The sequence below is a fragment of the Microtus oregoni genome, unplaced genomic scaffold (genome assembly GCF_018167655.1).
Source record: "Microtus oregoni isolate MIOR12 unplaced genomic scaffold, Mior012 000000F_ref0000247, whole genome shotgun sequence".
Taxonomy (NCBI): domain Eukaryota; kingdom Metazoa; phylum Chordata; class Mammalia; order Rodentia; family Cricetidae; genus Microtus; species Microtus oregoni.
The window spans coordinates 20,977,216-20,994,047 of NW_024543059.1; the positions used below are offsets into that span (position 1 = coordinate 20,977,216).

General features: G+C 39.3%; 1 protein-coding gene across 4 annotated transcripts in view; it reads left to right on the top strand.

The window, feature by feature from the left end:
- Chd2 (chromodomain helicase DNA binding protein 2) overlaps positions 1–16,832 on the top strand; it is a 112,592-nt gene that overhangs the window by 48,460 nt on the left and 47,300 nt on the right. For all 4 annotated transcript variants that reach the window (XM_041659220.1, XM_041659040.1, XM_041658976.1 and 1 more), the window contains 6 exons: positions 1,574–1,663; positions 2,533–2,723; positions 7,696–7,884; positions 11,418–11,580; positions 11,947–12,099; positions 13,909–13,980. In XM_041659220.1, the coding sequence (XP_041515154.1) occupies positions 1,574–1,663; positions 2,533–2,723; positions 7,696–7,884; positions 11,418–11,580; positions 11,947–12,099; positions 13,909–13,980 (858 nt within the window). The remainder of the gene's footprint in view (positions 1–1,573; positions 1,664–2,532; positions 2,724–7,695; positions 7,885–11,417; positions 11,581–11,946; positions 12,100–13,908; positions 13,981–16,832) is intronic.

Sequence of the window (16,832 nt, forward strand, 5' to 3'; positions counted from 1 at the left end):
AGTTCTTAGAATTTATTTCCCGATCTCTTAACTTCATAACTTGCAAGAAAGAAATAAAAATAAAGGAAAACAATACATTTCTAGGACTGCAGAAAAGAGAGTTATTTGGTATCAAACAATGCCTTGAACATCATGAATTTAGCACATAGTGATAAAAATTTGTCTTTGTTTAGAAAATTTTTTTTTGAGAATTTTTTTTTCTTTTGAGTACTTACTATATGTTGGTTCTTGTGTTGGTGCTTTTATTTGTATCCCTCTAATTTTTGTGATAGTCCTCAAAATTAATGGCAACAAATACCTGACAGACTGCTGAAGACTGTCCAGGAAGTCTGTGTCACCTTGCTGTTAGATGACTAGAATGGAGCACTGGAGCCTTAGCTCAGCAGACACAGCTATGCCCTTTTGGAGACTGCTTGTAGTTAGAGCAGGTCACCAGGAATCTTTAACAATTTACAGAAGTGCTGTAAGCACATTTGCATGGGTTCAAACTTGTTTTTATTGAATGCTGTCATTTTGCCCGCACTTGGTTGGGTTAGAATTGGAGCTCAGTTGATAGACCCTAGTTTGCGAGACCCTGAGTTTGATTGCCAGCCCTGCAAGCAAAACAAAATGAGAAAAATTGTCTGATTATAAACTATATTAGGCTTCAGTGCCATAATTTTGACTTTCTAAGACATAATAGTTCTTAGTTCTTCTAATTTGTTAGTTCTTAAAGGAGAAGGAAGCCCGTGGGAATTTGATTTGTGGCAGGTACCCAGTTCTCCTTCCCTTTAGTCTTTGGTGGTAATCACCTGCTAATGCTCATTGTCTCGAGTTCTGTTTTCTCAGTCAACACACCATAAGACCTTTGTCAGTAGACATTGTGTTTGCTGAATTTCTGGTCATGTTTCAGAATGGATTCATTAATTTTCTAGTTTCTTTATATTCTCAATATTTTCTACTTATGTTAAGTTCTATTTTTACTCTGTAAAATTTCTTTTCTTGAATGTATCGGTTAACTATGGTGAATGAAATTTCTGGGCTATAATTTGTCATGTTTTAGTAAATATCACTGTATCTAAGGAATAATGGAAATTTTATTTTCTTAAGAACACTTCAGGGGTCTGGGAAAGCCTTCCATTATTGAGTTCAAGTGCCCAAAGGTTTTTTTTTTTTTTTCCAAAGACAGGTTTCTTTGTGTAATAGCCCTGTCTGTCCTGAAACTTACTTTGTACACCAGGTTGGCCCTGAACTCCCCGAGATCTGTCTGCCTCTGCCACCTCAGTGCTGGGATGTTACATCAAACCCAGCAAGTTCCTGAAGTTTGATTGTTGGAAAATACTGCATACTCATCAGATCTTTGAGGGTGGTTTGGGTTATTTGCAATTACTAATGATTTTCCTGCTTAGTGCAACATTTTGATTCTGACTCAGTGTTCAATGTTTGAGTTATTTAAGTTTCTTTAGAGTACATAGGCTATTCATTCCATTTTTGTGAGACTTTTATTTTTATCATTTTTATTCCATCTGTTATAAAACTTGTTACAAATTTGGAAGCTGAAATTGTGTTTTAATTACTATTTCTTTTCTTATAGATAAGGGAATATGAGTGGATTCATTCTCAAACCAAAAGGTTGAAGTTCAATGCACTTATAACAACATATGAGATCCTTTTAAAAGATAAGGTGTGTAATTATTCATAAAAAAGTTAAATCTTGGGTGCTGGAGAGATGGCTCAGAGGTTAAGAATAAGAACACTGCTCTTCCAGAGATCCCGAGTTCATCTCCCAGCAAAAACACATGGTAGTTCACACCATCTATATTGAAATCTGCTGCCCTCTTCTGGTGTGCAGGCAGAACACTGCATACATAATAAATAAATAAATCTTTAAAAAAACAAAGTTAAGTCTTGCCCATGTGTGTCATACTTAGTAGTGGGGATAGTGGGGACTGTGCTTCCTACTTGTCAGTTATTATTCCGGTTTTGTTTAAAAAGCCAAACAAAGAAACAAGCTTAAGATATCCTCAGATACTACAATTGTAAGTAGAAACCAAACCTCACAGTTGAATGGGAGCTCAGGTCGACCAAGTCCAGTTGAGCTGAGCAGGAGGCAGGAGGAAGCACTGAGCTACAGTACAGAGACTGGAGAGCCTTTGCTAAAGTTACTAAGTGGTAACTTTTTTTATTCAATTTGGTGGTTTTGTGTTTTCTGTGTTTCAGGGTTGGGGTGGGAAATAGGCAAGAAAATAGTCTTGAAAAGACAGTCACATGAAACTTTTGTTTCTGCTTTTGTTCAGCATAGTTTTCATCCTCTTGCCGAGCTTGCAGTAGTTTGTGTAAGAGACTCACTAAAAGTGGAGAGGATGAGGTACTCTTGACTCTGGCCATTGCTAGAACAAGCAGAAGAATCCTAATAGATATTAAATTTGTGAAGAATAAGCGTGCCTACCTGTATATGTTTGTGATGGTGTTTATGCAGAAATGCTTTAATGTGTAAGCACTGTGGGTCCCCTTCTGACCTAGTGGCTCGTTCTCTTCTGTTTTTTACTTTAGACTGTGCTGGGCAGTATTAACTGGGCCTTCCTGGGAGTAGATGAAGCCCATCGGTTGAAGAATGATGACTCTTTATTGTATAAAACTCTGATTGATTTCAAGTCCAGCCATAGGCTACTGATCACGGGCACCCCTCTGCAGAATTCCCTCAAGGAACTTTGGTCCTTGCTGCACTTTATTATGCCGGAGAAGTAAGCTCCTTCCTATTTCTTTCAAAAGGTGCTAGAATGTCTGATTGTAAATGTTCCCCCCCCCCTTTTTTTGTATTTTTAAAATAAGGGTCTCATGTAGTCTTGGCTAGCCTGGAACTAACTTATGTAGACCAGGCTGGCATCAGTATCATAAGAGATCAGCTTGCCTCTGTCTCCCAAGTGCTGGCATTAAAGGCTGCACTGCCATGTCTGGCAACTTCTTGATGTTCTTAATAGGCTTAACCATAACTGATGGCATGGGGAGGCAAAACATTTATCTGTGGCAGAAGCAGCTGTATTGCGGTCTTCTATACTAAAGAGATAAATACTAAAGAAATTAGCCTGTTAAGGAGGACTATATAATTGCCTACCAAAGGTTTGAATTAGTTAAAGCATTTGGAAAATAATTAAGACAAATGCGAGTCAGATGAGATAGTGATTCTTTTTGTACCCAATCTCTACTTGGGAGACTGAGGCAGGAGGATTAGGAATTCAGTGCCAGCTACATAGTGAGTTTGAGGCCATTCTAAGCTCCATGTAAGTCTGCTTCAAAAAGCATAAAACAAAACAAAAACTTTTGAAAAGCCATGTGAATGAAGTATATGGTGTACATAGTCTGACATGTCTTAAATTCTGTATTTGCTAATAGAAGCATTAGTTTTAGTCCTTGCTCAAATCAACTTGCTTCTTACAGGACTTTGGCTTATCTCTAGTATAAATTATATAGGATAGATACATAGTATATATATTCATTCTACAGTCTTAAATTATCTAGTGGTTTACAGTGACAACTTAGATGAAATCTAAGTTCCTTCCTCTAGTGTGAAAGACTGTACTGAGCTGGATCCTGGCTCATACTGAATCCAGCACTTGTTCTATTAGTCATCATGCTTCAGCCCTCCTGGCCATCTTTCTGTCCCTTCCACATGCTATCCCATTCCTACTGTCTTGTCTGGAATGCTTCTCCTTACTTTTACAAAACAGCCACCTCCTTTCTTAGCCTTCTCTTCTGTAAGCAGAAGTTTGTGTCCCACCCAGTCCCACAGCCATTCAGTCCCAAAGAAACACACAGAGGCTTATATTAATTATAAACTCTTTGGCCTATTAGCTCAGGATTATTATTAACTAACTTTACAACTTGAATTAACTCATAATTCTTGTCTGTGTTTAGCCATGTGGCATAGTACCTTTTATCAGTGAGGTATTCTCATCTTGCTTTCTCTGCTTCTGACTGGTGACTACAGACTGAGCCTTTCCTCTCCCAGAATTCTCCTAGTCTGGTCACTCCACCTATTCTTCCTGCTTAGCTACTGGCCAATCAGTGCTTTATTAAACCAATACGAGTGTCAAATCTGTACAGGGTACAAGAGCATTAACCCCTGTTTGGTTTGCTGCATAGCACCTCTTCATCTGTTAACACTAAATTTTTTTTTAATATTTATTTATTTATTATGTATACAATTTTCTGTCTGTGTGTATGCCTGAAGGCCAGAAGAGGGCGCCAGACCTCTTTATAGATGGTTGTGAGCCACCATGTGGTTGCTGGGAATCGAACTCGGGTCCTTTGGAAGAGCAGGCAATGCTCTTAACCACTGAGCCATCTCTCCAGCCCCCTGTTAACACTAAATTAGGCATGTGAAAATACTAGTGATCTTGGTTGCTAGTCAACACTGGTTCACATTACTTGGATTAGCAACTGAGACACAGTAAGCAATTGAATTACTAATTGTATAATCGACAGATAAATGTTCCATAATATATTTTTCTTTATAAGTACTAAGGATGTTCACCATCTTCTTATTTTCTCTTTGGCTATTTGGGCTTCTTTAGTGAAATCTTTATTCATTATCTTTTCCTGTTAAGAAAATTAGAAAAATTGAAACTAGCGAGCTGGCTTAGTGGTTAAGAGCATTTGCTGCTCTTGAGAGGATCTGGGTTCAGTTCCTAAAAACTCCATGGTGGCTAACATGGAGTCTGTAACTCCAGTTCCAGGGAATTTGCAATCTCTTTTAGTCTCTGCAGGCACTGCATGTACTTAGTATATTAACATACATGCTGGCGAACACTTATACACATAAAATAAAGATAAATAGAATTTAAAAAGCATAGCTTTGGTTTTTTAAAATTGAGTTGACAATATATGGGTTGAACAATTTATTTCTTTAAAAACACTTCTGGATACAGGTGCTCTCAATAAAGCACTTTTGTCTAAATAAAGTGTATGATTGGCTTTTATCAAGTAATTTTTTGTGTGACATGTGTAGAATAGATAGGCCTAACCATGGGCTATGAAGACATTTTAGCTGTCACATTAGGTGCGTATTTTACTTTGAGGCATTTAGTATATGGAGTGTGAGGACCTTGATTCATTTTTCTTCACTGAGCAGTCTGGACATTTGTTCCAGCATTATTGTTGAAGACGTGTCTTTTGTTGGAAATGTTAATAGAGACAGGATTTGCTTCTGGTCTGTCAGTCCTGGGCTGTGATACTTATTTCTGTTCGTCTGCACAGCAGTCTTGAGTGTTTGCTTCCTACTGGTGTTTAACATGGAGAAGTATAAGAATCCGTTTCTTTCTTTCTTAGAGCATTTCGTGTACTCGTAAGGGCTTTGCATCCCTGCTTCACAATCAGCTCATTAATTTCTGGGGGAAGAACCTACTGTAGTTTTGTTGGGATTGCCTTGAATCTAGGTATCAGTTAAGGTGCTTTGTTGTTTCCTTAAAACGCTGAAATCCTTGTGTGCTGAGTGGGTCAGTCTCCCTACTGAGCTCATCATATATTCTGGGCCCTTTTATGTTGTTTTCTTCATCTCACATTTATACTGTACTAGAGTCTTGAGCTACAGTTGAGGATAGAGCTAGAGACTAAAGCAGTGGTTTTCGGATTGTGGGTCAATGACAGGGGTCATTTGACAAGGGTTTCCTAAGACCATTGGAAAACACAGATATTTACATTAAAACATAGATATTTACATTATGATTTATAAAGCAGGAAAATTACAGTCATGAAGTAGCACTGAAAATAATTTTCTGGTTGGGGTCACCACACCATGAGGAATTGTATTAAAGGGTTGCAGCATGAGGAAGGTTGAGAATTACTGGTCTACAGCTACAGTTGAGTATAGAGCTGTGGTTAGGGTCTAGAGCTCCAGTTAATGTAGGGTTATGTTTGAGGGTTACATATTTATCTGGTGTTCATAAATTTGTTTTTATAACTTTTTTATTGTTACCAATTTTTTTGTATTTTTACTTTGGGGACCATATTTCTACAGGTACAGGCTTTTCAGTGTCTTTCTTATGTGAATGCTCTTTATATCTTGCCTTAGTTAATGTTCTGTAGAACCTTGGTGTTGGATGGAATTGGTGAAAACTGGGAAACAGAGCATTAGATACAAGTTATTTATTTTTTGATTAGTTGAGGCAGTTTCTTGGATATAAATAGTGATAGGGTTGGATCTGTTCCTGTCATTTGGCTACTTGTTTCCATGGTTCTTGTTTATTCCTAGTTCTCCTTCTCTGCTTTGCTTAGTGTATGTATTTTTAGTGTACTGTGTAATTCTTCTCTTAGTCTATGTTACTATTTTAAAATGATTTACTCTTGGATTGTCTAGGGATTCTGTAGTTCAGCCTAATCTCCAGGCTAATGCCAGCTTAATTCTTAAGAAGGGTAGCAGCTTTGTTCCACAATGGCTCCACCTTAAATTCTCTTGGCTAGAAACTCAAGAATACAGCAGTAATTATTGGTTAATACTGGTTTGCCTTTTAAGGAAGCACTGAAAAGAGAAAAATAACACTTGTATTTTATCGTTTCCAGGTGATCTTTATTTCTTCCTGTGGATTGAGTTTTTTTTTTTTTTTTTTTTTTTTTTTTTAGCTCAAAGGGCTAACTTTAGTGTTTCTTGTAAGGCAGACCTATAGGCAGCAAGTTTATTGTCTTTATTTGCTTTTGACCTTTTTGAAACAGTATTATTTGTGAGACTGTTTAGGATCCCCTATGGTGGTTTGAGACATGGAATCTCTTGGGCTAGCTCCACTGCAGTTGTTACTTGAGCAGATGAACTTTGGGCTGATCCTTCTTTCTCCCCTCCCCTTCCTTCCCCTCCCCATCTCTCCCCTTCCTTTCTCTCCTCTACTCTCCCTACCCCTCCCCTCCCTTCCCCCTCTCTCCTCTCTCCCTTTCCTCACTACAGTATTTTTCTGCGAGCAGAGTTCTCTGCACCCCTCCATTTAGTCCTATCTCATAGTGCTGGGCTTCTTACCTTTGGGTTGGACTGGACTCTCCCACCCTCACCCCAGCTGCCTTGTGTCATTTTCCTTGTATGTAGGACATCTAGCAGTATTCTTGGCGTCTATGCAATGCAGGCAGGTGTCACAACTAAAAATGTCTCCAGACATTACCAGTGTCTCCCTTGGGGGTGGAGAGGTAACCATCGACAGAACAGCACTATTTAGAGTTCTGGATGATATATCTCTCTATTTGCTGCATGTATGTCCTTTCTCATTGCTGTTCTTTGTCCCTGTCTGCTTACTGGATCCCTCTTTCCTTCCCTGGAGATCATAGTCAGTAGTAGCCGTATCAATTACTTTACACAATTTCCCACAAAATCCCTGACAGAAGCAACCTGAGGAAGGGTGATTTTTGGCTTTCAATTTTAGTACACAGCACATTGTCGATAGTGGCTGCAGCTGACCACACTGCATCAACCAGAACACAGACCATGATGAATTGCTGTTGTCCCCCTGCTGAGCCACCTTGTCGCTTTTTGAAATTTTAGAATTAGATTTTTTTTATTCCCTTCTTTTTTGTTGAAGATTCAGTGATGAACAAATTTTGCCTTTCCCTGCGGGATGAATTGAAGGATTGAAGGTTATTTTGTTTTAAAATCCTCTCCAAGCCCCCCTAGTTCAGTTCTTATTTGTTGTGAAAATGTTCTTCTTTTCATATAACTGATGGTGACAATTTCATCCGTAGGTTTGAGTTCTGGGAAGATTTTGAAGAAGACCATGGAAAGGGGAGAGAGAATGGCTATCAGAGTCTTCATAAGGTACTAGAGCCCTTCCTTCTTCGGAGAGTCAAAAAAGATGTGGAGAAATCACTTCCTGCCAAAGTGGAGCAGATTCTCAGGGTGGAGATGTCAGCCCTTCAGAAACAGTATTATAAGTAAGTTCCTGCTACGAGCTAGATGAGTCATAAGCAAGATGTGCCTTTTTAAAAGTAATTAAGTCTAGACCCTTGCCAATCTGGCGAGTTCTCAGTAGTAAAGTTTTCTATTTTTTTATTTTGTTTTTTTTTGAGACAGGGTCTCTCTATGTAATTCTACCTGGTCTTGAACTCAAGAGTTCCACCTCCCTATAGAATACTAGGAACAGGCCTGAGCCTAAGCTTTGCTTTCTTATAGCAGTAGGAATTGGATTTCAGCCATGGGTAATCATTGAGCTTTGTAGACTCAACACAGAATTAGGTTAAAATTCATACTCAGTTAGAAAAAAAAAGGGAATTTGTTTTTCTTTGAGTAAGCGAGAATTTCCACGCAATTCTTGTTACATAAACAATCAGAAATTTTTCAAGCAAAACATTTTTTGGGAAGATTTATTTATTTTATGTTGTATTTATATGAGTGTTTTTCCTGCATGTATACATGTACCACATGCATGCCTGTTACCTGCAGAGATTAGAAGAGGGTGTCAGATCTCGTGGAACTGGAGTTAAGGATGGTTGTGGACCACCAATTCTGTCCTGGGGCCCAAACCCAGGTCCTCTACAAGATCAGCCAGTGCTCTTAATTACCAAACCAGCTCTGCAGCCCGTAATTTCTAGTGCTAATACTCCTATACTAAGTAGGTATTGGTTAAACTAGACAATTTTTGTTTTCCATTCAATAAATCTCTTGTGAAGTTTTTAATGCTAGGCATTCTTCTAGCTATTGGGAATAATAGAGATGAATGAAACATGTCCCTTCCCGAAGCCTTGTTGTACGGCTAGAAACAGGTCATTACAACACAGTCTCATTTAAGACAGGAATGTGACTTGCAAGGGCTTTTGAAAGTCCAGGAGAGATAGCTCTCACCTCTAGAACAGTGTGAAGTAATAAGAGCGGCGGCGGGGCTGCGTTCCCAGCACCCCGGCCGCCTGCTCGGCTAGCTTATGCCCCAAAATAATTACACAGACACTGTATTCTTTTAAGCACTGCTTGGCCCTTTAGCTCTAGCGCTTACAGGCTAATTCTCACATCCCGATCAACCCATCTCTAATAATCTGTGAGAACCGGTCTTACCGGGAAGATTCTAGCCTAGTCCATCCTGGGTCGGAGCTTCATGCGGGGAGCAGGGCATGGCGTCTCTCTCAGGCATCTGCTCCAGAGAGGAGCGCTGTGGAGACTGACCTCACTTCCTCTTCCTCCCAGCATTTTGTTCTGTTTACTCCACCCACAGGGCCAAGCAGTTTCTTTATTGGCCAATGACCTTCCTCCATCAACAGTGAATACTCCTTCCTGTCTACCATTCCAAGCAGTATGGCCAAAGCCATGTTTTTGGCTCACTGTATTATTACTGAAATTTGAAAATAGTGAATCCGGCATAGATGACAGAATAAAATGTGTTTGTTATCAGCTTTCACATTTAATTTTCATAAAACGTTGTGCATTAATGTGTGTGCATATACATGTTTCTGGAAGATCAGACTAGGACCTCATATGTGCTGGGGCAGACTTTGCTGAACTTTAGGTGGTTCCAAACTCCCATTTGGCTTTTAGAGATATTATTATGGGGCATTTCAAGTATAAGCAAAAATAGTACAGTGTTTACTCATCTGCTCATAATCCAGCTTCAGTGGCCATTAATTAGTCTACCTTTATGTTTTCTTCTACTCCTCTTTTGGTGTGTATCTTCAAAAGAGAAGCACTTCTTAATCAAAAATTTATCCTGTTACCATGCTTAAAAGTAGTTAATAATTCCTTAACAATTTAATAATCTCCACAGAACGTTTACATTTCCCAGTTGACGCGCACACACACGCATAGGAACATTCATGCTTTTTGTTTGGGAATCTGCATAATTCTCTCCATTACAATTTGTTAGTATGTCTTTTTCATATATTAATTCTTAAAGAAAAACCTTGGCCTTTGAAAATGTTTCTTTTCAAGATAGAGTCTTGTGTGTACATCAAGTTGACCTCAGCCTCCTAGTACTGTGTGTTCCACCACATTGATTTTGTAAGGTGTGTGTGTGTGTGTGTGTGTGTGTAACATGTTCATGTGTGTACACGTATATGTGTACACTTTATGTATGTTTTTAGCGCACTTGCATTTGACTGTTTGGTATCAGGTCTGGTGTGGAATTTTCCATTTGTGGAATCATGTTCATACTTAGAATGGTTTGGAGTTTGGAGTTCTGGGATAGGATAGGAATGCTATCCTTATTGTAGTTGATAGCTGCTTTACCCTCTAAAACAGTAGAGTGTTTCATGTTCATCTCCTTTTACTCTCTCAAACCGGAGCCAAGCAGTTAGGAATTATACCTACTATTTTACTGGGAGATTGTACATGTAGACTGCAGACTTGTGGTCTAGGGGTGCTCTTGGTGGATAGAATTAATGAATTCCTTACACTTAAAGAATACCAGTATTCTCTACTTGTGACCTGAGTAGTCTGCAGGTCTCCTTTCTTCTACCCCAGAGTATTGGTTGCTGGAGTTACAGGCATGATGTTTCTGGCTGCCACCCATTTCCCTCCCCAACCCTTTTGGTAGAATCTCCCTGTTTCGTCTCTTTTGGCCTTGAACTTGATACTCCTCTAGACTCGGCTCCTGAGTGCTGGGATTAAGGACTGGATTTAGTTGTGCACCATCATGGTACTCTTATCTGGGAGTACCAACCATCTCATCTGAGTGTGGACCTGCGGTTTATTTGTCCCATTCTCTGGTGTGCACACATGGACCTTTTCAAGTACTTTGGCTTTATAAATGTGATGCAGTGAGCGTTGTGAGATACATTCCCCAAACTGTGGTTATTATGAGAAATGTAAAGATGCCATTACTCAGATAAAGGTACTTTAAACATTTTGGAGTTTATTACTAAGGCTTATCTATAAGTATACCATAATATATATATTTCTCCTCATCATTTCAAATTGGTAATATAAAACGTTAATACTTAACATTATTTAGCATTTTGTACTATAAAATACTCCTTTTCAATCTCTTAAAATTGATACATATATAATGAATATATAATACACACACATGTGGTCTCTGTATTTTTTGGAGACAAGTTCTCTCACTATAGCCCGTGCTGACTGCACTGACAGTCCTCTTACCATGGCCTGCTGAGTGCTGGGATTACAGATGTGCACCGTGCTAGCTTCCACAGTCTGTTAGCTTAACCAGTGTCTTACTGTTAGATGACTTACTCTCCCTTTTAAAAATTTCTGTAAAAGTGCTTCAGTGATAGTCCCTTATTCCTCCCCCCCCCCCGGACATGTACATACATATGTATATATGAGTGTGTATGTAACTTTCCAGAATTGTCCTTTAGTGTTCTGTGACACACTCAGTAGACTCATTGATGTTTTCGCTTCTACATGGAGATGTGAGTGATCACAGTTAGGTAATAGAAAGTAAAAGTCTCTCTTGTCTTTTAGCTTTTATTTCTTATGGTACCATAAACTCTGCTTATTTGCAAATGTTGTCAATTTGCAGGTGGATCCTGACCAGGAATTACAAGGCTCTTGCCAAAGGAACCAGGGGCAGCACATCCGGCTTTCTTAATATTGTGATGGAGCTGAAGAAATGCTGCAACCACTGCTACCTGATCAAAGCTCCAGAGGAGAACGAGAGGGAGAACGGGCAGGAGGTCCTCCAGGTGTGCAGTTCCTCCTTCATGGAACCGCCTTCGCAGCAGTCAAAGTGTTCCTTCTCTTCCTTGGTTACCCTTCACGGGGCATCAGAAGAAGCTTTGAAAAACATGAGAAAAGTCAGATATCAGTACTGGTGTGGAGTTGAGGGAGCCCTTGGATGTGATGGGATGTTGTGGGGGCAGAAGGGTCTTGAGTTTGAGGACAATTCAGGGTTCACTTGGTCTGCATAGTGAGACCTTGTCTCCAAACAAAAATGATGAAAAAACTTAAGTAAAGTGCAGGAAGCATAGTACTGTGGGTGTCATGTTTAAAGAACTTTTTGTCAATGTTGTGTTTGAATTTAATGGTTGAGTCATCTTCTGAATCTTCAGTCCCTTATCAGGAGCAGTGGGAAGCTGATTCTGTTGGACAAACTGTTGACAAGACTCCGGGAAAGGGGAAACAGAGTCCTTATCTTCTCTCAGATGGTGAGGATGTTGGATATTCTGGCCGAGTACCTAACTATCAAACACTACCCTTTCCAGGTAAGACTGCTCAGTTACTGCTCTCACATAGTCTGTCTGTCTATCTTCTCTCTTCCCCACTTTACTGGAGTAGAGGACAAGTTTTCTATCCTGAAAAGCGTCTGAAATTAAGATTCTGGGAAGGCTTCAGTTTTTCTTCATGCCTTTAGACTACTCTGTTATGATAATGAACATGTGAAGGTCATTCTTAAAACACAGAAACAAAGACAATTTATTTTTGCTTTCTCTATATATAGTCTTGGCTTTTCTGGAACTTAACTATGTAGCCTAGGCTCGTCTCAAACTCACAGAGATCTATCTGCCTATGTTTCCCAAGTGCTGGGATTTAAAGTGTGTGCCACTATGCCCAGCAACAGTTTCTTTACTTTTAGAAAGAATTGAGTAATGATGCATGCATAGGCATCTGTGTGCCATGGTGCCTGTGTGAAGAGCAGAGGCTAACTCTGAGCAGTTGTTTTTCTCCTTTCACCATGGGCTCTGAGCTCAAGCTCAGGTCCTTAGGTCTGTGCAGCAAATGCTCTCTACCCACTGAGTGTAGCCACGATCATTAGCGTCAGGACAAGGTGACAGAAAAGATGGGCAAAAGAAATGTTCCAATCTATCCATGTCTGTTGTCAAAGTAGACAGTAGTAAGTGTGAATCTGATTATAGAATCCCAAATCCGCAGAAGAAAAGAGGCAGCGTTATTTTATCTTAACCCCATAGAATGTGGCCTTGGTTTGAGGTTGGGAGCAAAGCAGAACTTCCCAGAGCAAGTTGTAGTGATTCTCAGTAGAATTGTCTAAGTGCTCCTTGCTGCTGGGACTTATAAGAGGGGTTTCTTATTTCAGATACTGACTGTGAACCTGTCTTTGTAAATGCCTTTGGTTCCAGTCTTTGTGCAGATTTGTTGTAGATAAAGGGAGTAGAGGTAGTTGTTGAGAGGCACAAGGACCCTGTGGAGCTGATGTTTAGGGGTGGCTGGCGTTCATGGCCTTGGGGAGATGGAGGTCCTTTCCGACTTTGCTTGGATCAGCTTGGCCTTTTGCAAATTCAGTGTTTCAAGAGTTGATTTTAAGGGATGCAGTGTGAAAGTTCTGAATATTGAGAAATGCCTTTTACATACAACATTTTGTATTTGCTTTGTATGTATTGAATATTTCTATTGAATAATATCTATTGACTGTCCTATACCTGGAAGTGACATATTTTCTAACTAATAAAAAATTCTTTTCTGAGTTTGAGGCCAGCCTGATCTACAGAGTGAGTTCCCAAAGAGCCAGAGCTACACAGAGAAATGCTGTCTCAAAAAACAAAAAAAAACAAAACAAAAGAAACAAAAGATTCTATGTACAGATGAGTGTCTGAGGCTCAGTTGGTGATACAGTATTTGAACATTTTATATAATTTTAGAGTATAAATTTTAGAAAAAATTGGCATATATGATCATTTAATTTGAACATTTTCAGTAGTATCTAAATGTTTATGTTTTGGTGTATAGCACTTAATCTTGGTAAGTGTCCAGAGGTACTCTGTCCTCGTTACACAGGCTGGCTTCTCATCTCTCTCCTTGTAGGTTTTGGCTGAAGGTTTGATCCTTGGATAAGCCCAGACAGTCCTGTGAATCAGAACCTTGACTTTGTAACTGGAGAGCTCAGGTCACAGCAGCCATGCTGTTTACACAGGACCCCTTCCTTGTACTTTGCCAATGATTTCCAGTTATTTTTACTCAGTGCGTGTCTGGGAGATAAAGGTTGCAAGTCTGATGTTCTGTTCTGAGGGTAGCTGATCTTCCTCACTTAAGATTTTTCTTGTGGTTTCTTTTTCCAGCGCCTGGATGGTTCTATCAAGGGAGAGATCCGAAAACAGGCATTGGATCACTTCAATGCAGACGGTTCTGAGGTACATTATACATGGCTTATTATTTGGACAACTTGGACTTTGTATCAACAGGAAGTCTTTCCAGCTCATTGTATTCTGTTTCTGAAACATTTTGTGCAAACTGCTTCTGTCTTGAGGGGAACAGGAAAGCCCTACTATAAGCGATGCTTTTTTGTTGTCCTCACTGCTCAAGCATGCTTTCCTAGCTCCCTTGAACTAGTAATCTTTTCTACTGGCTTACGAAATTTATGGGTTTGAAAGACCGCAAGGCAAGAGCACGGCTGGGCCAGGCCAGTGGTGTTAACTTTAGTGTGCAAGGTTGTCCAAGGTTCTTCTCTGTCCTGTCCTGGTGCTGATGCTTGAACAGTGTATCTGCCAATGTTAGACTCCTGGTGGGATCTCTTCATAGCTTCATAGCTACAGTGCTACATTACTAAATGTCCCACTTGGGATTGGTTTTGTAAAATGTTTTGGCTTGGGCGCATCTATATTAGAGCTACTTTAACCAAGTTAGAAACCCTGAGTACATTATAGTCTGCATATCAATTGGCCAGATGACAGATTTAGGAGAAGTGTGGGTAAAGAGCTTTAGTGTAAGTAGAACTGGTAACATGTAAGAAAGATATCAGTGGAGGCAGCCTAGCTGCCGGGACAGAATTCTAATGTCTAGAAGCATAGTTTTTTTTTTGGTTTGTTTTTTGTTTTTTGTAGATAGAACAGATTTATGTTCTGCTGTCTGAAGGGTTTTAAAAACTCAGTGTCTCCTTAATTATTTCAGAATGATAGGCCTTCTGTCTCTGAGTTTAGGTGGTCCTCATAAGACAGTGCTCTGGATGCTTTCTTCTGAAGGGTGATACTGTATTGAGAAACACAGCGGTGGAATTAGACCATGAAAACATTAGTCTCATCCCTCTTTCTCCTCCAATTTCTCTAGTGTAAAATCACAGTGGCTCTGAGCCCCACTTTCTAATATTGCCTTGAGGGTGAAACGTGGCAGTTTACAGTACTCATCACATCCCTTGACATGTGATAGGTGCTTAATAGAATACCAGCAGTTTTTATTATGGTTTTTATCCAAGATGACACTGTTCCCTTATCTAGATTTAAAAGATAATATGAGTTAAATGTTCTATTTCCTTTTCAGAGAAAATCTGAAGTTTATTTTTTGTATGGCTTTATTTTTTTGGTTCTCATTCTCTCTGATAGCCATATGTAAACTGTGGTTTCTCTGACATTCTATAGCCTTTTAAAATTAATTTTAAACTTATCTGGGGGAAGACAGTACATGCCCATTGATCAGATGTTATAGATGGTGAAGAATCCCTAAATGAAGTCTTCAACTAGTGACACAGGCTTCACACATTGCTGTCTGTATGTACAGATTGAACCATTCATCTTGTTGTATTTACCTGATTGTAATCTTGCTGTACATGATTTCAGCTTCTCTTAGTCAAAATTATACTTGTAAGTTTTTTCCCATGTCATTAAAAACCTTAGGACACCCCCCCCCCCCCACCACCAACCCCTATGAGGTTGAACCCAGGTCCTTGTGCATGCCAGGCACTCTGCCACCAAGCTACATCCCTAGCTCAATATTGAATTTGATTCTTAGTATTTTTTCATGTCTCCACTATTACTTTTTATTTTATGTGGTGACTCTTTAGCATGTATATATGTATTATACTACGTATGTGCCTGGTATCCAAGGAGACCAGAAGAGGGCATTGGATTCCTTGGAACAGGAGTTAACAAATGTTTGTGACATGTGGGTACCAGGAACTGAACTTGGATCTTCTATAAGAACAGCAAGTACTCTGAACCACTGAGCCATCTCTCCAGCTCCTGCTATTTCTTTAGCCATTTTATTATTGTTTGAAATAGTTACAAAATAATGAGAACTTGAAAAGTATTTTGATGTATTTTGTTCACTTTTATAAAATAATTTATAATTATATGGTCATGTACAAATACTCCCATTTTATGTTACTTTTAGCAGCATCAAGCTTCACAATCTTTTTAACCATTATTTTGATAATAGAAATAACATGCAATTTATATTATCTTTGTGATACTGCAAGTTGTTTATGAGACCATGTGATGTTCAGGTTTTCTTTACAGCTTAGCATCTTATCCTGCAGTGTTGTCTGTTGCTCTCTAGGCCTCTCCTAAGAGAGGCATTCACACTATTTGTAGTCTCAGCTGGTTACCAGTTTTTATTGTGATTAACTATATTGGAAGGTATCTCTCTCCCACTTGTGTATTCATGGCTTGATTATGACTGTTAGACTGTGAAGCACTTTCTCTCTGTCTGTTGTGTCTGTCTGTCTATCTGTCTCATCTGTCATTTGTGAAATATATCCATTTATTGAAGTTTATTCCTCAAGTCAGCAGTTTCTTTATTTATTTTGTTTGTCTTTGTTTTTAGAGACAGTGTCTCATGTAGCCCAGGGTGATCTCAGACTCAATATATAACTGTGGATGGCCCTGAAATCCTCACCCTCCTTCCCCTTCTTCCTGAGTGCTGAATTATAAGTGTATGCCACCCTACTTGAACCCAGACCAGTTTTTTAGCAATAGTTTTGTACATAGAAGGCATCAACTTTTGCAGGCTAGTGAAATGGCTCAGGATTGTCTTTTTCATACACACACACACAAACACACATACACACACACACTAAAAAATGTACAAAAGAAAAAATAGAGAATAGAAGCGCCAGCTTTTGATACAGATGATCAAATGCTCTGAAATAATAATATTAATTGCATAGCTTTGCAGTTTCCTGTTTTTGTGAGCACTCACCTGGAGAGATAAGGCAGGTATACCATACCTGTGTAGTCTCTTATTGCTATGGAAACTAGAAGATGTTAGGGCC